We start from the raw sequence: 20,846 nt of genomic DNA on the forward strand, positions 1-20,846 counted from the left end.
ACTTATTGGGGCTGGGGATATGGCTCAAGTTGTGCGCTCGCCTGGCATGCATGAGGCACTGGGTTCGATCCTCAGCACCACATAAAAATAAAATAAAGATATTGTGTCTCCCTAAAGCTAAAAAATAAATATTAAAAAAAAAACATTTAGAAAAAAACTCACATCTGAACTGACTACGTACGTTTTCCCTTCCTCCACAGATGTGGCATTCGCGATGTGTCGGGTGTTACTAGCCATCTAGGGCATCTAGGGGTGCCCAAAGCTCGGCTTATGCAAGTGGCCTTTTAAGGTCAGTTCTTTAGAATGGAGGCTCTCGGGGTGATTTTGTCCCTCCTCCAGGGGAGCAGAGCTGGGCACACAGCCCAGGTGGGGGTTAGAAACCTCTGTTGGCTTTTCACAGAGTCCAGGAGTCCAGGCATGGACTGGTGAGTCTGTGGTGAGTCACATGGGGGTAGTGAGTCTGAGCAAGGTTGCCATGTGTGCCACCGTCCCAGGGGGTTGGCCGTCCTGGATAGGCACAGGGCTACCCAGAATGCCTCCAATGCCTGTCCCCAAAACAGGCACCATGGAAAGGGAATCTTTCCTGCTGTGATGGAGACCCCTCCCCAGCTCCCTGTGAGTGAGAGCCAGACTTGGCTCCCGGGGTGTGCACCTGCCTCCCGTGGTGCTCCCACACAGCCTGTGTGCCTCACCACCCTGCCCAGCCCTGTGCATGCCCCACGTGGATCAATGCTCCTCTGCTCGTGAACACAGGAATGTGCACGGCCCCGCACTCTGGCACATTCTGACATTTAATGCAGAATTTACACGGACGTTTGCATTACATCACACTGGTCAATGGGTCTGAGATACATCTGTTGAAAAAGCAGTGTCCTTTGTCTCCACGTGAACACTTGGGAAGCAGCCCGGATACACAACTCTACCAAAGAAAAAGTACAGTACCCATTTCTGTATAAGAATATATTATTTAAAAGACAGTTTAAAAATAAAAATTCTGTACAGCATCATGAATTCCTTTTTTTTTGATCAGTGAACAAAATGGTTCTTAGAAAACGTGGCCTGGAGGTGCCCGGCGCAGGGCGCGACCCCGGCCCGGGCATCTTGTGGAGCTCCGCCCTGGATAGTACCGCAGCTCTTCCGCTTCCTTCAGGAACAGTCTGCTGGGAAAAGGAAAGGGCTCCTGGTGAGCTCTGGGGCCTGGCAGGAAGGCGGGCAGGACTGTTTTAAAAGATTGAGGTCATGGGTCGTCCTGTTGAACACACGTGGGCAAGGAAAGCACCATCCCTCTTCTGAGCCATGGAAGAACCCGAAGCCATCAAAGATGGATGCTGCAGTTGGCTGGGCACCTGGCGAGGACCAGTGCGCTGCTCATTTAATTGCTAAAGCCACAGTGACGCGGGTGCTACTCCAGCTTAGAGGTCTGAGGTGGAGACGCTCGGCCTGTGTGCAGCGAGGCTAGGGCATGCGGGAGTCGCTGGCCCTCTGGCAGGCCCAGCCCCAGTTCCCAGGCCCTGTGCTCCAAACGCTTTATGAACTGAGGAGCTCTCAAGTCACCCGACAGACACGTGACTGGTGTGACCTTATTGCGGGGTGGCTGCATGGACCGCGTCTGCCACCACGCGGGTTAAGTGAATGACCAGTGTCAGCAGGTGCAGGGGAAAATGCCTAGGCGAAGTACACAAATGCTTTATTTTGGAAAAGTCTTAAGTACTTCAGTTTCACTTTAAAAATATTGTTTTCTGGATGGGCACAGGGCTACTCAGAATGCCTCTAACACCTGTCCCCAAAACAGGCACCATAGAAAGGGAATCTTTCCTGCTGTGATGGAGACCCCTCCTCAGCTCCCTGAGAGTGAGAGCCAGACTTGGCTCCCTCAGGTGTGCACCTGCCTCCCGTGGTGCTCACCATGGAGCACCTGTGCACCTGCCACCTCACCACCCTGCCCAGGCCCTGTGCATGCCCCACGTGGATCAAGGCCCTATTTATATCCTAATTATTGATCTTTTCTACTAACTGAAGTGTGCTCTCCTTTTCTCAGAGCCCAAATCTATTTACTGCATTCAAGGAATTAAACAGGCTGTATACCATGGCTTGAGTGACCCTCAAGGGTTCATGAGGTGACATTTAAACCCCATCGTGAGGCCCGAGGAGGTGTTTGGGTGGGGCCTGTGGGAAGTGAGGGATTAGATAGGCCGTGGGATGGAGTCCCCAGGTTGCGCCTTACAAGAACAGGGGGAGACCAGCACACAAATGCGTACGTGCACACACACACACACGCACACACAGGGGTCCCAACCCCCTCCCACTCTGTCTAAGTGACCGCGCCGGGAGCCCCCCCCCCCCCAGAGCGCTACCTGCACTTTCCTGCCCATCTCTGCTCTTCCCGCCGCACCTCTCGGTGCTCCCTGGTGCCAGGCGCTCCGTCGTCTTCTGTAACTGGGACAGAGCAGAGCAGGCCAGAGTCAGGGCCAGGGCGGCGAGGGCTGAACCGTGAGCCTGCTGTCCACGGCTTCCTCATGCCGGAGCGCACTGCCCTGTCCTGTGCCTTGCCTGGCAGACCATGACCAGCACCTGGACAGGAGCTGGGCCGGCTGCATCCCACAGCTGGGGGCTGGCAGTGGGTGCAGGGTCTGTGGCTCAGGCATGGCCCCGTCACTGCTCTGGTGTCTCCTTTTTGGGGACATGATGGCACTGTGGGGAGTCCTGGTCCCCACTGGGCAACAGGGCAAAGGACTTGAGACTCAAGACCTTCCCAGCAGCAGCTCGTGGGATGGCCCTGCAGAGAGGCAGAAGCTGGGTCTGGGGACGACATCGTGTCCCCTCAGGACTTCAGAGCCCCCCCCCCCCGACTTTGTGGTGAAGGACCAACTGGCAGAACCAGGACGGCAGGTCTGGCTTCTCGGCTGCCTCGTCAGCGTTGGCCGAGCCCCGTGTTCCCAGCTCTGCCCGCAGGTGGGTGATCCCTGGAGGACACTTGGCACCCAGTGGGTGGGGCTTGGCGCACCGTCATGGGGAGCCCTGGCTAAGGTAAGCAGGGGCCAGGAAGGGAGGGGGCAGTGGTGGCCAAGGCCAGGTCTGGGAGGAGCATGAGGGGCCTGAGACCGCTCTAGATGTCCTGGGCCCTGAGCAGGAGGATGGACAGAGAGAGGCCTCGTGGGAAGCTGGTGTCAGGCTGGGGACCCTGTGGGTCCCGAGCAGCAAGGGCTTTGGAGGGGACATGTGCACCAGGGAGTGCTGAGGCAGCCCTGCCAGCTCCCGGGTTTGTGGAGACATGACCTTCCCTGGACCTGTGACTTTGACCTTTCCTGAGAGCCAGCGTCAGACAGGCTTCCTGACCACAGAGGAGCTGGGCCGCCTGGTGTGTGGTTACTCTGTCCTGGTCTCTCTGCTGCCCTGCATGGACAGCTGGGGTCAGGAAGCGAGGGACCTCCCCAGGCCAGAGCCCCTGACAGGGACCAGTGCTCTAAGGCTGTGCGACCCCCCCCCCCAGGTTCTCGATGAGGCATGGTGGCCAACCCCTCAGAGAAGCCAGGTCACCCCAGTGCTCCTCAGGGCCTGTGTATACAGGCCAGGTGTCCCAGAGTGTCCAGACGCCCGGCCTCCCCGTGGCTTGGTGCTGCCTGTCCAGTACATATAGGGCTTGGGCTGGGTGACAGCAGAGCCTAACCCCTCCGCGTGGCCTGCCTGAGCCCTCTCGTGGCCTTCACCTCCTGCATGGCGTCGTCCAGCTGTTTCAGCTCCTCGTAGTGGTCTCTGGATTCCCAGAGGGGCTGCAGCATGATCTCCTTCACCACGGGGAACAGCTGCGGAGAGAGACGGCCCTGTGTCTGTCCACCGCTCTTGGGCAACGGCGCACGCTCAGGAAGAGAGCGGTCAGGCCTGCAGTTTCCCAGATCCCACAGGCCACTTCCCCAGGTGGCCCTCCTGGCCCTCCTGGGTGGGGGCCTTCAGGAGATCTAGGTGACAGTGGTGGGCAGCCATGTGGTCAGCCCAGTACCTGGGGCTGTTACCAGGCTCCAGCGCCATCCCCTCCCGCTGCTCCTTGGGGGACCCCCAAGCCCCCTCCCTTCCCCTGCCCCCTCCCTTCCCCTGCCCCCAGGAGTCACATTGGGGAACGGGCTGGGAAGTCCCTGTGCTGACACACACAGGTGACGGCTGCCAAAAGCCCCCTGGCTGGTGGTCCTGGAATAGGAAGGGCAGCCCTGAGACACACCCCGGCCAGAGGGTTGGCAGAACAGGGGGTGGGTGATGGGGTGGGGAAGGTGACTGTCTTGGACATGGGGGACTTGAGGTAGAGGCCTTGAGCAGTGGCCATAGGCACCAATTCTGGTTGGTTCCTTAGGGGTGAGGCCTGGGGGTCAGGAGAGCCAGGCACCAGAACTGCAGGCTGGGTGTTGGGCCAGTGGTGACGGGCGGCAGGTGGGACCCCGACAGTGCAGGGGAGCCCAGCACCCAGAGAGCCGGAAGGCGGCTGGGCCCCGCAGGGTGCAGTGGCTCCCTGCAGCCGTCTCCATGACAGTAAGATGGTGAGGCGCCTGTGCTCTGTGGCCACGTGCACATGTGTGTGCATGTACTGACACGTGTGTGTACTGATGTGCATGTGTGAACGTGTGAATGCCCGTTTGCAGGTGTGTGTGTGCTCATGTGCACAGACGTGTGCATTTCTCACTGGTGCACCATCAGTCTGTGGTGACGGCCACTCACCTTGGTCACCGTTTCGAACATCGGGATCAGGACAAACTTGATGAACCCAATTTGGGCTGTAGCTTTGGTCACTTTGTCTCGGTCCATGAACGGGGCCACAGGGAGGCCTTCTGACTTCTCTTGGTCGCTCTGTGGGAGTGTGGTAGACAGAGGCGCCATGGGACCTGGGAACCCTGAGTGTCACTGTCCTCACAGGAAGAAAGGAAGCCGCTGCGGGGCCAACACCGTGTGCTGGGAGGGGGAGGCGCCTCAGCAGGTGTGCGGAGCCGTGGCCGGGCAGTGGAGCCCTGGCCCGAGGCCGCCCTCACCAGGGCATTGCAGGGCTGTCCAGGCATCTGTCCCCGGCTCCCTGTGCTGTCCTCATGAGGTGACCCGCCCAGGCTCGCCTTCCCTGGGCTCCCCCTGCCTCTCTGGCTCTCGCTTCTCGACCTTTCTGCAGTTCACTTGAGGAGCTGCCCCTAAAGGCAGCTCCACGGTGGTGACAGGTGGGCCTCAGCCCGAAGCCTCCTCAGGCCCCTCCAGTCTGAGCCCCTGGTTCGGCTGCTGCTGGGAAGGCGTTCTGCAGGCTGCGGGTGGGGGCTGGGCACGCCAGCACACCCCGACCCCATGTCGCAGGCCGCTAAGAGCCGTGGGCCTCGTGAGTCTCTTACCTGCATAAAATACTCTTCTAACAAACAGTCCACCCAGGGCTCCGCCACCTCCATGGGCCGCACCTCGTTGGAGATGTCGCAGCACTTGATCAAGATCATCTTCAGCTGAAAGAAGAGAGGTTGTGACTGAGGTGACGCAGGTCAGAGTGTAGACCACTGCTGCCGCATGGGAAGGGTGACCTCCCAGGCGGGAACTGGCCCCGAGGCCAGGTGAGGGGAAACAGCTGTGTCACCTGGAGGGACATGCTCCCCCACCAGGAGACTGGGAGCGCCAGCCACCCCACGGCATCAGACACTGACACTTGTAATACCAACTATAAACCGCAAGTTCAAACACCATTTCCTGGTTGTCAAGGCAGGAGACAGAGAGGAGGCCCTGCCAGGAGGCTAAGAGGGGAGGCCCTGTCAGGAGGCTAAGAGAGGAGGCCCTGTCAGGAGGTTAAGAGGGGAGGCCCTGTCAGGAGGCTACGATGGACAGGGTGCCAAGAAGAGACCCGAGGCTGGGAGTGTGAGAACGAGGAGGTGTCTTTCAAGAAAGGGCGAGGAAGGAAACCCCCATTTAAAGCACCGAGGGCGGGGTGCCTCGGAACTCTGGGGAGCCTAGCCCAGCCTTGCTGGCCCATGGGGAAACACGTCCTAGCCACGCAGGAGGGCCCTTTGGGGGGGCAGCCCTGCCACAGCTGGCCTTGTAAGTCGTGACCCTGGGTGCCAGCGGTAAGGGGCCCTCACCCCAAGGCCAGGCTATGGGTTTCGTGCCTGGGTCTCCCGCCCGTGCTGGCTGCTGTGATCCCGGGCGGCAGTCCCCGGGGCAGAGCAGGACCACGCACCAGGGTCATGTGCTCCTCGTTGCTGTAGTCAAAGCTCTCCACTTTCTCCTTGAAAGAGTCCATGATCTCTGCGTGCCGTGCCATGTCAGTGGCCAGGATCAGCGTGATCACCCCCTGAGCCGCGAGAGAAGACAGCGTTAGCAGGGCACCGCCTGGACGGTCACTGAGCCCCGACCGCTGTCCCCGCTCTGCAGACACGGAGACGGCCATGTGGCGAGCAGGGGACTCGCCCAGGCCACAGCCGGTGGGAGGCCTGGGGCCACTCAGGTTGGCATGGCTTCTGCCGCGAGGCCTGGTCCATGCACCCCGGGGCAGGCCCGAGGGACACCGACTGACTCACAGGCTCACAGGCGGACTCGAGAAACCCAGCAATTTCCGCCAAGGACCTTTCCCCCACGTTTGGCCGCCTAGATAGGTCTGTTCCTTCCAGACCTTGTGGAAGTCGAGAACTGATTTTCTGAGGGTATTTTTTCTATCATCTCATCCATATGTGTACATGTTACTTGGAAATTATAAAAATATACTTAATAACCTTTGAACCAATTTGTAAATGAGGCGGCAGTGAGTTTTTTAACATGCATGTTTTCATTACTGCTGTGGTTTGAACGTGGTTGGCCCCTCCAACCTCATGTTGCAGTGGGGTCCCCGGGGTAACTGAGTGAGAGGTGCTGGGGCCTTGGAGGAGAGTTTGGGTCCCAGGACTCCACCCTCTGGGGACTGTGATAACTGTCCAAGGAGTGAGTTCTCGCGCTCACTTGCCCTTTAAGCTCCTGTCATGTCCTGATGAAGCCTCAGCTGAGCAGCCCCCACCAGAAGCTGAGCAGAGGCAGGAGCCACGCTCTTGGACTTTCAGCCTCCAGAACTGTAAGCAGAAAGAAACTTCTTCCCTGGATAAATCACCTAACCTATGGTATTTTGTTACAGCAACAGAAAATGTACTAGAATGACTACTTTGTTAACCAAACATTGGATCAGGAAAAGTCACACAAGTCAAAATCACTATCATCCATCCATCCTTCCATCCCTCCCACATCTACAGAGCCTCTCTGCCAGGTGGGGTGTTCTACTTTTCCAAGAAAATAAAACCACCAGCATCAAATACAATCAATATAGGCAATATCAAATATATATTTGGGGGCGGGGCATCACCTGCATTTTGAATTATGTAATATCTATGTAAAAATCTGTTATTCTAAAGGATTTGTCCAGTTATCCTCAGAATCTTCAATGATAAGATTTTTTTTTTTTTTAAATTGGAACAACTGGATTTTACTCCTAGAGAAACTCTTCACTCCAGTAAGGTTTTGAAGCAGGACGGTCCTTGTAGGTCCCGGTGGCCGCCATGGGGAAGAGCCTGTGTGCGGTCAAGCGAGCCCTCTCTGCGTGCTGCCTAGCAGGCCCCCTGGCCAGACACCAGGCCCTCTTACTGGAGGAGCCCTGCTGGGCAGGCCCAGGCAGCAGCCGCCATACGGTGGGCGTCCCCTCACAGCTAGCCCCTTCAGGGGGAGGCTGGCCAGAGCCCGCCAACACCACCATGGCACGAGCTTGCAGCTGGTCCATGAACATGGAGGAGAGGGCACACAGCCTATGGGAATGTGGGGCCAGGGGTCGTGGTGCAGCAGGGACCTGAGCAAGCCCAGGGCCAGCTCTGCACTTTGGCTGTGGACAGAGGGGCCTGGTGGCGCGCAGGCCACGGCTCTCTGCTGGAGTGAGGGGCCGTGCTTCCCCCGCTGTGCTGGCTGTGGGGTGAGGAGCCTGAGACAGAGGGCAAGTCCTGTGGGATGGAGGGCAGCAGCTGCTCCTCCGAGCCTGTGTCCTGGCCTGCCTGCAGAGCCCCCCACGGGGCAGCACATGACTGCTGAAATGTGCTCCCTCCGTCCTGGAGGCCGGAGTCCAGAGTGCTGTCGACAGGGTCTCCCAGGCTCTGGAAGGGTTCCTCCTGCCTGTCCAGCTGCTGGTGGGCCTAGGCCTTCCCTGGCTTGTGTCCACATCACTCTGGTCTCTGCCTCCTGTGGGTGCCCTGTCCTCCTCTGTCCCTGAGGAGGACACTTGTTGGTTCAGGGCCCAGCTGGGCATCCACCCTGGCATCTGGAAACTAACTTAAGTACTTCTGCAAAGACCTTTTTCCAGATAAAGTCACAGGCAGACGTTCTGGGCCGGCTGTCATCAGGCCCACCCAGCCCTCCCTGGTTCACTTTGGGACCGTCCCTCCCCTGCAGTGTCAGCAGGTGGAGCTCCATGGGGACCTGTGGGGATCAGGGCTCCATGGGGACCTGTGGGAGGAGGCCATCTCTCTGGGTGCCCGGGCAGGGGCTGCTGGTGAGATGGTATTCTTGAGCCGGGGGCAGTGGGGCTGACCATGCCGTGGTCAGGTGACCCAGCTGGAGCTATGGGTGCAGGGGTCAGCTCAGCAGGTTGGAGCAGACGTGCCTGTCCATGGAGTGCACCCCTTTGGGCGAGGGATCCAAACTCTCTAAGCCTCAGTGTCCTGATCTACAAGATGGACACAGAGCTCATCTCCATGAGCTGGTGGGGTTGAATTGAGTGGCTGTGATATGCAGGCCAGTAGACATCAGTGCCCACGGCATGGGTCCCCTCTCCATTCGGGGTCCTGGAGAAGGCAGGGAAGGAGGGCAGTTCCCAGAGTCCCTGGTGGCTTTGCTGTGACCAGGACTCTCTGGGGCCTCCAACCATGGACAGTAGGGTTCTGCTGTCCCCACAGCCTCTCTGCACGCGGAGGACCCTGGCCCACGCACCTGTCTGATCTGCTTGAACCCGTCTGCAGGCACGTTGGAGAAAATGTTGCACTCGGGCTGGGCCAGGATCTGGAAGGCCACGGCACAGTGGTGGTTCTCCAGGGGCGAGATGTCATTGTAGCGGACGGCCAGCTCTGTGCGGGCATTGATCTGGTACCTGGGGTGCGAGGGCAGAGCAGAGGAGCTCAGGTGCAAGTGGCCTGCAGGGAAGCGCCACGGCCCGGAGGGGGTGCCGTCTGCCTTACCAGGAGCCCACTCTGTCAGTGCCCCTGGCTCCCAGCTGCTCCCCTAACTGGGTATCCCACGTTTTAAAACCCCACGGGCCAGGTCCCACCCATGAGCTCGGGCTTCTCCCTGGCAGAGAGCCTCAAGCATTGTGGCAAAAATGGTCAGTCGTAAGCCTGTGCGAAGGCAGGTGTAGGAGAGGGACCAGCTGGGTTCTGGGTCAGATGCGGAGGGTCCTCCCTCCCCACCCGCCTGTGCCAGCAGGAAGGGAACCGGTGGCTGCCTGGAGGCCCACCTCCTTTGAGGAGCAAAATGGCCACACCCTGGAATCCACTGTGATCCTAGCGGACCACGGCATGGCTCTCAGGACACTTAGAATCATTGCACAAACACACAGGTTCATGAGGAAGGACCCACATGTCACTGTGAACGCAGGCCCCTGCCACATGCTGGGCCCTGCTGGCTGTGTGGGCAGCACTCTGCCCCTCAGCAGGAGGGACTCAGGGCTCTGCCCATCCTCCTGGCCCCACAGCCCCACCATGGGCCACCTCTGCCCCCTCTTCCCAGCCCTCTCGGGCTCCCTTCTGACCTTGCCCTTGGCCTGCTCCTGTGCTCCTGAAGGGGGAGGCGAGGGGCCTGCAGGCAGGGCTCTGGGAGTGGCCACCCTCCTTTGCTGGTTACCTTGAAGGCTCCCCTCAGGGGAGGCCCAGGGCCTGGACAAGGTGGGGAGGCTGGGAGCTGTGTCCTGCAGGGGCAGAGCTGGGGGCCTTCCTCCACATCCCCTGCTGGGAACCGTCTGGGGGTCAGGCTGGAGGGTTCCCTGATAGCCGGGGCATGTTTAGGAGAAAAGGAGAGAGGAACATGTACACACGTGTTGTTGTACCCCGGGTGATCCAGGTCGTGGCAGACGGCCGCTGTCATCAGGACCGCGATATCCACTTGGGAAAACTTTTCCTGGATGAGGGACAGCGTTAGTTTCTGCCCTCTGCACAGGGAGCAGGGCTGGCCGAGGAGGGGTGGGGTGGTGGGAGACAGTGACAGGCAGGACACGCTGCCCTCCAGCCAACATGAGCCCCTGGGCTGGGGGAGGGAGGACCCAGACCCTGGCTGGGGTGGGGAGGTGGGACCCAGCGACTTTCGATTCTGGGAGTGGCCTCACAGGTGGAACAGCTGGACCCCAGGCCTGTGGCTATCTCTGGGGATAGTGCTGCTGCTCCCCTGCTGGGAGACAGCTGGGTGGCCTTGGGGGACGCACCTGGAGCCCACAGAGCCAGATCATGCTGTACATCATCTGGGTCACGCAGAAGCAGTGCCGGAAGTTATGGAACGGGTTGTTTCTGTAGTTGTCGTGCACGCAGAGCTGCGGAGGCCAGAGAGTCAGATCCGCCCTGTGCCTGGCCTGCCCACCCTGCCCACCCTGCCCCCAGAGGGCCCCAGGAGGATCAGGGGTGCTCCACCCAAACCGAGGCCAGAGCGTCCCTGCATTTGCTGCTGTAGAAACCAGGGGCCCTTGGAGCCTGAGAACGTCCATGGGCTCTGCCCTGGCTCACTGGGGCATGGACTGAGGTATCCACGGGGGTGTGTGATAAGCCTTGCTGGGAAGCAAAGTTGGGTGTGGGCAGGGGACAGTACATGAGGGGTGCTAGGTCCCCTCACCATCCCACAGGTCTTTAATGCTCAGTTCTGAGCAATTGCCTAACTTTTTAAAAAGGTATTTTACACACACACACACACACACACACACACACACACACACGCTCTGCTGTAGCCCATTCCACCTCACTTGCCTCTCTGACTCTCTGATTTCAGCTATCTCTTTGCTCCTCCAAGTGGGAGCTTGGGGGGCCCAGGGCAGGTGGGAGGCCAGAGATGGGCCCAATGCCGTAAAGTCCTTGCAGAACTTGCTCAGAAATGACACCTCTCTTGGTAGCAGTCCCCCAGGAGGTGTGCAGCCCTCACTCCAGTGTGGCTGGAGGGTTTGCCTGAGAACAGAGTGGACAGGACACTTACCAGCCACCGCCTGAGTGTGATGGGGTTGATGCTGAAGTCCCTCACCAGGCCGAGATCATGGTACATGTGCTCCAAGCAGCTCAGCATCTGTGGGCAAAGGGCCAGGCGGTCAGCACTGGGAGAAGGAGGCCAGCTGCCCACTCCAGCTCCCTGCACTGTCCTGGGAAATGCCACCAGGGTGACCCAGTGGTGTGACCAGGCCTGTCCCAGGGAGGGTGAGCTCTTATCCTCAGAGTGGGTCCTGATCAGTGGGTGTGTCTCCAGGATCACCCAAGTGGGCTGTGGGGTCTGGGAGCACAGACAGTTCTCCTGGATTGGGAAGCCAGTTCAGAAGCTACTGAGGTTCACACAAGAAGGAACAGTGGCTGGGTGGGGGTCCCCCACTCCCAACGACTACAGAAATCACTTTATTAACATCTACACTGGAAAGCACGCAGGTCAATAGCATAGTTTAGTGCAGTTCACCCAGCGCACCCCGGGGGACGGGCACCTCCTGGAGCGGAATCCCGACACTTGACTGTGGCTGAGGGATCAAAGGAGTTTGATGGTTTACATATAAAAAGTGCTAAATTATGCTCCTCTGGGGAGCATAATGGGACCAGGGACGCTTTCTAATGCCCTAATCACAGGGTCTGCAGTGTGGGCCCCGCTGGGGCAAGGGCTCCTCCTAAAGGTGATTTCAGGGAACTCTGCTGTCTACAGACCCCTGTTCAAGGTGAAACGGTTTGTGTTTAGCCCTGTTGTCCTGGAGTGCATTAAGCCAGGGAGGAAGAGACAGGTGATTCTAAATCAGGGAGCTCCACAAGAGCCGGCTGTTTCCCAGGGAAAGCAGGTCTCGGACGCAGCGCCCAGGGAGATGGAGATCTGCAGAATGGGGATACCGAGGCAGCTCCCGAGGGCGTGTGGCAGGACCCCAGTGATGGCACCTGCCTCCGTCTGTCCACCCACGGCTTGGTGCTTGCACGTGGCAGTGGCTGTCCCTGCTGGAGCCCAGCGCGTTTTTCCCCTGGGTGCACCATGTGGGAAGGTCACATCTGGGACTGAATTGTGTCCACCAGGCATGTCAAAGCTGACAGCCGGCCTGACCACACTTTACAGAGGTGGGAGGGCAACAGGTCACTGGGGTGGCCCTGATCCACCGCGACCCATCCTTGTGAAATCGGGATGCAGACACACACCACGGAACGCCCTGCAGGAAGATGCCATCTATGAGCCACAGGAGGAACCCGCCTGGAGGCACCTTGACCTTGGCCAACTTCAGCCTCCAGAATGTGAGACAGTAAGTTCCCATAGTGTAAGCTGTCCAGTGTGTGCACTTGGCCTCGGCCACCTGAGCGAAGGACGGCAGGTGTGCCACTGACACGCACTCTCGCGTGGTAAGCAGAGCAGGAGAAGCGGGTGCGGCAGGGGAGACAGATTCGCGTAATGCTGATCTCTTAGTGCCGTCAGGATAGGGAACAGATTCTGTGGCATCACGGAGAGTTAGTCCATTTGGAAGGCTAGACACTACCGCACACACAGGCCACATATGGCAGCTTGAGATGTCACACCTGGGATGTCCTTGAAGCATGCTATCCACAGGCTCATCTTCCCTGATAGGACTGTTCAGGCGTGGTTAATGTGAAGGGGCCAGGTTTGGGAGATGGTGGCCCCTAAGGAGCCCCTTACAGAGGGCTGGCATCTGGGCCTGGATGAGGATTAGAGGGCTGACTCCAGGTTGCTGCACAGCAGCTGCCCAGGTCACCCAGCCGGGGGCCTCGCTGTCCAGAGCTGCCCGTGGTCCCACTGTCCTGGATGTTAGCCTCAAGACCACGGGGCCTGCAGACCCCTTGCTCCCGCCCCACTAGCCCAGACCCTGCTCAAATCAGCCCTGAAGAACTGAAGTGTTTGCTGTGAAATCGGAGTCTGGAGACAAAGGCAGCTGGCAGACAAACCATCTGGTGCCAACATGGTGCAGGGACGGCCCATCTGCTCCCTGCTTGCAGGCCTGAACCATGTCCCCGAGCGAGCGCAGCTCCCAGACGCTGTGGTGGTGCTGGGCTGAGTGGGCTGCGTGACTGCGAGGGGCAGAATTATAAGGGGGCCCCAGCAGCATGACAGAGCCACCATGCCTGCTGTCCCAGCCCTGGAGGAAGCCCTAACAGATCAGAGGCACCAGGGCAGCCTGAGGTCTGTTCTGTCTGGTTTGGGATGGGTGGGACACTGTGCCCAGCTGCGGGTGGCAGGACTGCCCCACTGGAAGGGAGTGAGGCTTGCTGATGGCCAGAGGCAGTTTCACGGGCTCTCGGTCTGTCCCGCCAGTTGTCATTCTTGCTATTCACAAATTCCCGGCACCACCCGATTCACCAGAGGCCAAGGCCTCAGGCTTTGGGAACCCCTGGTTGTCACAGCAGGCAGCTGGATACTTCTGGAAGTACCTTGCCAGTTTCCCTGGCCAAAGCCATGGGCAGTGGGAGACACCACACAGCGGCTGGTCAAGCTGCAGGAACTGGCCACCTGGCAGCCCTGAGGACGGCTATAAACACTCTGCAAATTGGAGGACAAAGACAAATGGGCTTTCTCATGGGTGTATAAGCCCTTCAACTCATGGGGCAAAGCTTCCACCACTCCAGCTATGGGCAGCTCTATGCTCAGATGCTCCATGAGGAGGAAGGTGGCCGAAGGGACAGTGAGGCTGTCCATCCCTCGCCCTGGCTCTGTGGCACTGCAGTGGGCTGAACTCACATGACTGGCTTTCCTAGAGGAAGAGCCAGAGCCATGCTGGCCCCTGCTGGAGCAGGAGTCCTGGCGCTCTAGGCGCTCTGTTGTGGGGTGACTTGCCTTGGACCTACTGTGCCCAGCCTCAGGGGAGCTGCGTGCCACCTCTCCTCAGGCTCTGCCTCCGCTCCCTGGGCCTCCACGCTCAGGGCTAGGAGGGCTGCCCACTTACAACCCATCCTGCTCCTGTGATTTCTGCTCCAGTGCTGCAGCCTGGGTGCTGGGTGCAGACTGTGGGCTGCTGATGCTCTGCAGCATCTGTGGGCTGCTCCCCTGGATGAACTGGCGTGGGGAGCAGAGGCTGGGTCTTGGCTCTGCTGGCCAGCGTGCACTGGGAGACCACATATGTGGAGCATGAGCCTCGGAGATTCTGGTAGCCTGGTATCGGTAACCTTGAGTCATGAATCCTAACGGTGCCAAGTCTCACTGCGGGAGCCTCTGGGGCTGCAGGTGAGCAACTCGGGCTGGGTCCCCGTGCTGCTGACAAGCCACAGAGTCCTCAGATTTTGGTGGGTTGAAAATGGCTGGGTCTGATGTCCATCCAAGATGAGGAGACTTTCTTTTCTTGGGTGTGGACAGAGAAGGGCATATCTGATATTATTAGGGAAATAGAATCAAATGAAAAAAAAAAAAGTCTCCTTTTTTGTGTTCCTCAGGCAATGGGAAGTTTTGAAGAAACAGCTGGCTGCCAGAAGTGACTCCTCTTTCCCTGAATCCCACGTGTCCATGTGTCTGGTGGCCGTGCAGCCGCCTGGGTCAGGACTCCAGGTGTGGAAGCTCCCCACCCTATAGCCATCCCATCTCCTGCCCCCCGAGCCTATGAAGTACTAGTTTGAACTAAAACCTGGAGACCCAGGGTTTTCTTCTATAGAGAAGAGCAGACAAGAGAAAGCACAGAGGAGGACAAGCAGTTGTGACATCCCTGGTGAGGGTCCTCGGTCCTGAGCAGCCTGCCCCGTGACCCTGGCACCCATGGTGCCCCTCACCTACCTCATTGGGCTCCCACAGCCAGACGTCAAAGGTGGGCTTCCGCAGGGCTTCGATGGTCTCTGGAGAGAGCAGGTACTAGGAGGACAGGAGTTCCAAGTTAACCAGGCCCTGAGGCGTGTGCAGACAGAGGCCAGCGGCCTCTGATGCAGACGGTGGCATGTGCTCCTTGATCCCCTTCACAGACACTGTGCACAGACCCCGGGTGCCTTCCTCTGGAGAGGGCAAACAGCTGAACGGACTTGCATCATGGTGGCCAGAGGAGGGCCAGGGCCTGGGGCACTGGGCCATGGAAGGGTTCCCTATCTTGACCATGGCAGAGGTCTGAGTTCACAGCACTCTGCATCTAGAGAAGATGAGCTGTACCCATCGTCAATCAGGTGTCACACGCCGACAATAAAAACACAGGAAAGAGAGGCCCAGGGCCCTCAGCACACGGGCAGACGCGACTCAGATGCTGGGATCCACCCGGGTTCAGCTGTGGGCTAAGCCACACACTTGCTGATGGGGCTGAGCCTAAGGCCGGCTCCCGGCACACCCCATGTTCAGGGTGGATTGTCTTTTACACATAGGAAGATACGGCCTGTGGCATCTGCTGTGGCCTTCTCCCAGGTCTTTTGTTGGTTTTCTTAAGAAGGGGCTGGCATGGAGGACTGGCCTGGGCCGTGCGTGGTGAGTCCTGGGACAGGGTTACTAGGGATTGGGTCCTGTTTTCCTGCAGAGAGACACTGGTCTCCAGAGGAAAGTCTCCAATCACATTCAGTGCATGGCTCAAACCTCGCCAGAAAACCACTCACCGCCCCCCAGGCCCACGCGGAGGCTCCTGGAGGCCTTGGCCGCCACTCGGACTGTGGGCAGTGGGAGGGCCTGTCTGAGGGGCCCAGTGCCTCAGTCTCAGCTAAGAGTAGGAGCCAGGGGTTTGCTGGCTCACCACCCGAGGCCACAGCTGCGAAGGCGACCTTCCTTAACAGCCCACTTCCTTAATAGCTCAGTCCCAGCGCAGGGCTACTGAACCAAGGGCCCGGCTGCTTTTATAACCTGAGGAGACTCTCCGTTAAAACCGTGGATTGTTCAGGGACAGGAGATCCAACCAAGTGCATTTTAGAAAATTCAAACATTCAAGGTCAACCTACTTTTTTTTTTTTTAATATTTTAGTTGTCAATGGACCTTTACTGATTGATATGCAGTGCTGAGACTCGAACCCAGTGCTTTATACATGCCAGGCAAGTGCTCTGCCACCGAGCCACAGCCCAGCCCTCAAGTTCAACCTCTCTTGAGTGGAAACACCTCTTACAGAGTCAGCCCCGTGTGCTGAGAGACTCGGCCAGTGGTCAGGAGGTCTGCCTTCACTTCTGCCAAACAGACGTCAAAGAGAAAAACCTTCTGCCAGAGAGTGGCCCACCCTTGAGCAGCCAGGGACCTGTTTTTATCAATGTCCGTGGGGCTCCTGGGCCGGGGGTTTGCACACAGAGCTGCCGCCTTCCCCAGGCTGGACTTCCAGCTCACCTTGGGATAGGTGGGGACATCTCTTCGAGGAGCCAACTTCTTGTTGTTATCCAAAAAGCTATACTTACAGGGACAGCTTGTCCTGAGGAGAAAAGGTGGACATCAGTGGCAGCACTGCCCTCAGGCCTGGGGCTCACCTGTGCAGGGCCCCGGCACCCCATCAGAGCAAGAGCGAACGAAACCCTAAAGCCAGTCCCCGGGCTGGACCTGGGCTGTCACACCGGCTCTTGGAAAACACCAGAGTCAGGTGAGGAGTCTCTTTCCAGCTTTAGACAAGCTTCTAAATCTCTTCCACCCATCCACCCCCTTGTAAGGGTGGCCTGAGGCCTGAGCCTGAGCAACTCCATCTTAAAACTCCAGTTTGAAACCTGCAGTCTCACCAGGCCCACCCACAGAGCCCTCCAGTGTGGCCCTCAGGCACCAATAGGTCACTCCCCCACCCTGACAAGCTCAGAGTGAAGTCTCTGTTACGGGTTCCTCACCTCGATAAGGGGGAAAGGCAAGAAAATCAGGGTGGGGACCACCAGACCAGATGCTTTAATCCAGGGCAAATGACCTCACTGACAAACCTGGTGGCAGCTGATAGGGATTGAGAGGGGGTCAGAAGCCCCAAAATCTAGTATAAATATTGGAGCAAATGAGCAGACATTCAGCCAGCCGACACCCACGTACACAAGACTGACATCCCAACTCTTCCCGTGTGCCTGGTCCTTGGCATTGTTCTCACCACCCTCAAACTCTACAGCAGCCTCTGGGCTCTGGTGAGAAGAGGACTTCTCCCTGTGACCCTCTCCTCAGCCACCGTGAGCTCTGTCCCAGGAGAAGCCTGCCTTGGTTCCTGACCTGGTCACCATGGTCTGACTGTGCATCTGCTGGACTCAGAGCCTGAGACTTGAGACTTCTGATCTGACACTTGGGCTTTGCATGCAGAGGGAATGCCTGTCATGAGCCTGTCATGATGAAGTGTGTTTGCAGTGCTTGGAATTAATCCAGAATTGTTTGCTGTGAACTGATTATGTCTATTGCCATGTCCAGAGTTAAGGATTGTCATTCCATAAGAACCTATAGAGTGAAATTGTATTAAGTGATTTAAGTGAATAAAGCATTGAGAAGGGCAGAAGTGCATGGACATTCATTATCTCCCCCCTGGACTGCATAAGTCACACCTTCTGTCCATGGTGACACTCCTCTGCCCCACAGTGCTGGGGATCAAACCCAGGGCCTCACACATGCATGGCAGCTCCTCTACCACTGGGCTCCCTCCCCAGCCCTAAAAGTTCTTCTTCGTTCTAATGATATAGGCAGAACTTTCTTATTTTAACAAGTCCAGAGAACACAGGAGTGAAGAGGAAACAACCCCACATCCTCAATGCACTCGCTCCTTCCCCTGCGCCCACTCCCGGGGGGTCCCTTCTGTGAGCAGTTTGATGTGTCCTTGCAGAGCACACCTGGGCATGGACCCCATGGAGAGCCACTTGTACTTCTGAACAAAGAGGGAACTGGACCAAATTCACTGTGCGGCGACTTGCTACTTCCACCTAACGTCAGGGGCTTAGTCCCTGTGGCTTCACAAGCTGGACTCATTTTCCAGTGGGCGAGAAGCACTTGTGCGGTCCCCCGAGTGTGTCTGCAGCACCTGCTGCCAGTCCAGCCCCAGAGCTGGGCCTTCAGTGTTGGCAGTTTCCCTGCATACAATGTTGAAGGCTGAAATTTCTTAGTTTTTCTTCCCCACTCAACATGAGAAGGAAATGAGCTAGGTACGTTTTGGAGTGTGCTGGCCTGCAGGGCTGTCCCCGGGGCTCCTGTAGAGGTAGCCCCGGGAGCTCTGGCTGCCCTGGCCAGGGGGCTGGGCAGACCAGGAATCAGGGTTGGAACTCAACCAGCTTAGAAGTGAGCATGCTCCCCACTCGTCCAAGGAGGACTACAGAGGTGGGACCCCTGGGCAGCCTGGAGTCACCCTGTGGTGTGCAGGGGCCAGTATATCAGTAAACAAAGCTCTATCTTCTGGAAAAGCCATTTATCTTGTGCAGCAAGAGCTACAGAGGAATGCACCGCCTTTAAGTCTGTACTTCTGCTTAGGGAGACTGATCTAAAGAAGAAAGAATTAGACACGAGTAAATAGCTCCGTGCACAAAGAGATTCATGCAGCGTTGTCTGCTGTTACAACGCAGAACACCCCAGGGGCCACCTTAAGGCCTCCGGTGGGAAATGATTCAAGCCAGTTTGGCTCATCCACATGGAGGACGGCTACATCATTATCAAGGTGATTGTGACTATGATATGAAGCAAGGGAGGTTCAGGTGAGGGGAAAGTGAAAGGCCACCCGCAGTAGGGAGGCCAGGGCAGGGCACGTTTGGTGGTTAACCAAGTGCTGGGTCATGGCCTTCTAGAAACATCCATGAGCTGCATGTTGGATAAAATTAATCCATTAATTGTTCATAATGAGTGAAAAAATATCACAAAACAGTACATTTTAATTGTTTTTCAAAACTGGATAAATACACATGGAAACTCCTGGGAAGCTTCACATCCAGATTTAAGCTGGGGGCATTTGCTGGCTGCTGGGGGCATTTGCTGGCTGCTGTGGCTACTGGTGACCACCACAGTCCCGTCCGGGTAGTCTGGGGCTTTGCCAAGAGCCTAAGCTATTTTCAAGCTCAGAATAACAAACCTCTTCATTTGTGAAACAGAGCTGTCTATGTTATTGTCTTGGCCAGCTGCTGGGCCTCGCTCAGAGTCCACACTTGACAAATCATCAGAGCTGCTACAGCACGTTGATGTACAGAGTGGATTCTAATCTGGACCTAGCAAAACAATAACCAAAGGACCAAACGTGCCAATCAAAGCGTTTCCACGTTGCCCTGTACACAGGAAACCTACTCACTCGTTCTGAGCAGGGGAGACTGACCTGTGCAGTGGGAAAACCGGGGTGCACTGCTGCCCCTTTTTGCCTTTCCAACCCATGCTTCCTCAAGATCTTGTGTCCCCAGAAGGGTCCTGCAGGCCCCCAGCAGGCAGGATGGCTTGACTGCCAGAACCTGGCTGCCTCCTGGCAACGGCAGCCGGCCGCCGTGGGAGCAGAGAGACTGCTGGGTGCCAGCAGATCGGGGGCCAGCAGCCCTCATTGAGCCCTGTTGCCACGGGAACACGTGGGGCAGCTGGCAGGGTGCCTTTCCATTTCATTCCACTTGGAGCTTATCTGCTTTCATTTCCCTGCCGTCCCATCCTCCCCTCCCCTGGGGCTCAGTCCAGTGGTCAAGGTCTTTGTTTTGGGGTGAAAGCAGCGATCCTAGATCTCCAGCCCTCTCCGGCCCTCTGCCTGAGCAGTGTTGGAGCCAGGGCAGCTGCAGCCAGAGAACCCTCTGAACCTCTGTCCTCTTGAAACAACCTCGAGAACCCAGGGAGCTCAGAGTGGGCAGCCTGCTCCGGGGTGCTGGCGGACCATGCAGAGCCCCACTGACCCCGGGCGGGCTCTGCTCTGGCTCCAGGCTCCAGGCTCAGAGCCCTGTGGGATGTGCTTGTGTGTGGGTGAACGTAGGTCAGCCTGTTAGGCGCATCTGCCACCCTGTGGGCATCGGGCAGGGCTCTGTCTCTCCTGGTGCCCTTGTTCTCCCCTCTGTGTCCCCATAAAGCAAAACCTTGGCCCTGGGCTGGGCCGACATCCACTGAAGGGGTTCCTCAGTGGATCAGCCCAGAGCCTTAGTGCTGTGTGGCTCACGAGGAAGGGCTGCTCAGCAAGGACACAGCCCCTCCCTGCAGACCAGGGAGGTGAAGCCGCGCTCCAAGGGCCCAGCACCCAGGGCCGGAGCTGCCACGAGACTCACTCGTGATTACATGGACCCTTCCCTCCGCCGCTCATGGCTCCTTGCTCTGAGCCTGCTCTTCTAGAGAGCGGGGAGGGGCTGCTTTGCGGGGTACCCGAGGGGCTGTGGGCTCCAGCACCAGGTGGACTGGGCCCTGGGTTTGTTTTCCTAATGGGTTTGACCCCCTCTGGTTCCGGACTGGAGTCCCTGTACCTGCCTCCCTTACTTGGGACGTGCCGGAACGGAGAGCTGAACTCCAAGTCTAGAAGGCTCACAGGCCCTGGGAAGGCGCCTCCTCAGGCTGTGGCGCTGGGAGCTCTGAGAAGGCGCTTCCTGCAGAGCGCGGAGGAGCTCGAAGGAGCCCAGGCACCTGCTGCAGCCCGCCTGCCCTGAGGCTGCTGGCTGGGCTGGCGAGGAGACCTGCCAACCCACGATCCCTGCCCAAGGCCACCTGCCCTCACCTGGGCCGGGGGAAATGGGGGATGCCAAGGCTGCATTGTGCCTTGGGCCTCAGACTGCCCAGCCAGGTCCTAGCCTCGCCGGCCCAGCTGTGTGACAGCTGTGGGCTGAGCAACTCTAGTCTCTTCCCAAGGCCACCCAGGAGGGACTCCCATCCCTGA

The 20,846-nt window shown here is 58.1% G+C and overlaps 1 protein-coding gene across 6 annotated transcripts in view; it reads right to left on the minus strand.

Moving 5' to 3' along the window:
- Positions 1 to 781: 781 nt before the first annotated feature.
- Pde9a (phosphodiesterase 9A) overlaps positions 782 to 20,846 on the minus strand; it is an 81,266-nt gene continuing 61,201 nt past the window's right edge. For 3 of the 6 annotated variants that reach the window (XM_076868363.2, XM_076868364.2, XM_076868365.2), the window contains 12 exons: positions 16,424 to 16,505; positions 14,920 to 14,994; positions 11,173 to 11,259; positions 10,418 to 10,522; positions 10,034 to 10,116; positions 8,938 to 9,094; positions 6,182 to 6,295; positions 5,355 to 5,459; positions 4,705 to 4,833; positions 3,708 to 3,803; positions 2,355 to 2,436; positions 784 to 1,160 (listed from right to left, as the gene is read on the minus strand). In XM_076868363.2, coding sequence (XP_076724478.2) covers positions 1,147 to 1,160; positions 2,355 to 2,436; positions 3,708 to 3,803; positions 4,705 to 4,833; positions 5,355 to 5,459; positions 6,182 to 6,295; positions 8,938 to 9,094; positions 10,034 to 10,116; positions 10,418 to 10,522; positions 11,173 to 11,259; positions 14,920 to 14,994; positions 16,424 to 16,505 — 1,129 coding nt within the window. In that variant the 3' untranslated portion in view covers positions 784 to 1,146. Of the gene's footprint in view, positions 1,161 to 2,354; positions 2,437 to 3,707; positions 3,804 to 4,704; positions 4,834 to 5,354; positions 5,460 to 6,181; positions 6,296 to 8,937; positions 9,095 to 10,033; positions 10,117 to 10,417; positions 10,523 to 11,172; positions 11,260 to 14,919; positions 14,995 to 16,423; positions 16,506 to 20,846 lie in introns of all 6 variants that reach the window. The other 3 variants (XM_076868362.2, XM_076868361.2, XM_076868360.2) reach the window with 3 other exon arrangements.

The sequence above is a fragment of the Callospermophilus lateralis genome, chromosome 10 (genome assembly GCF_048772815.1).
Source record: "Callospermophilus lateralis isolate mCalLat2 chromosome 10, mCalLat2.hap1, whole genome shotgun sequence".
Lineage (NCBI taxonomy): Eukaryota > Metazoa > Chordata > Mammalia > Rodentia > Sciuridae > Callospermophilus > Callospermophilus lateralis.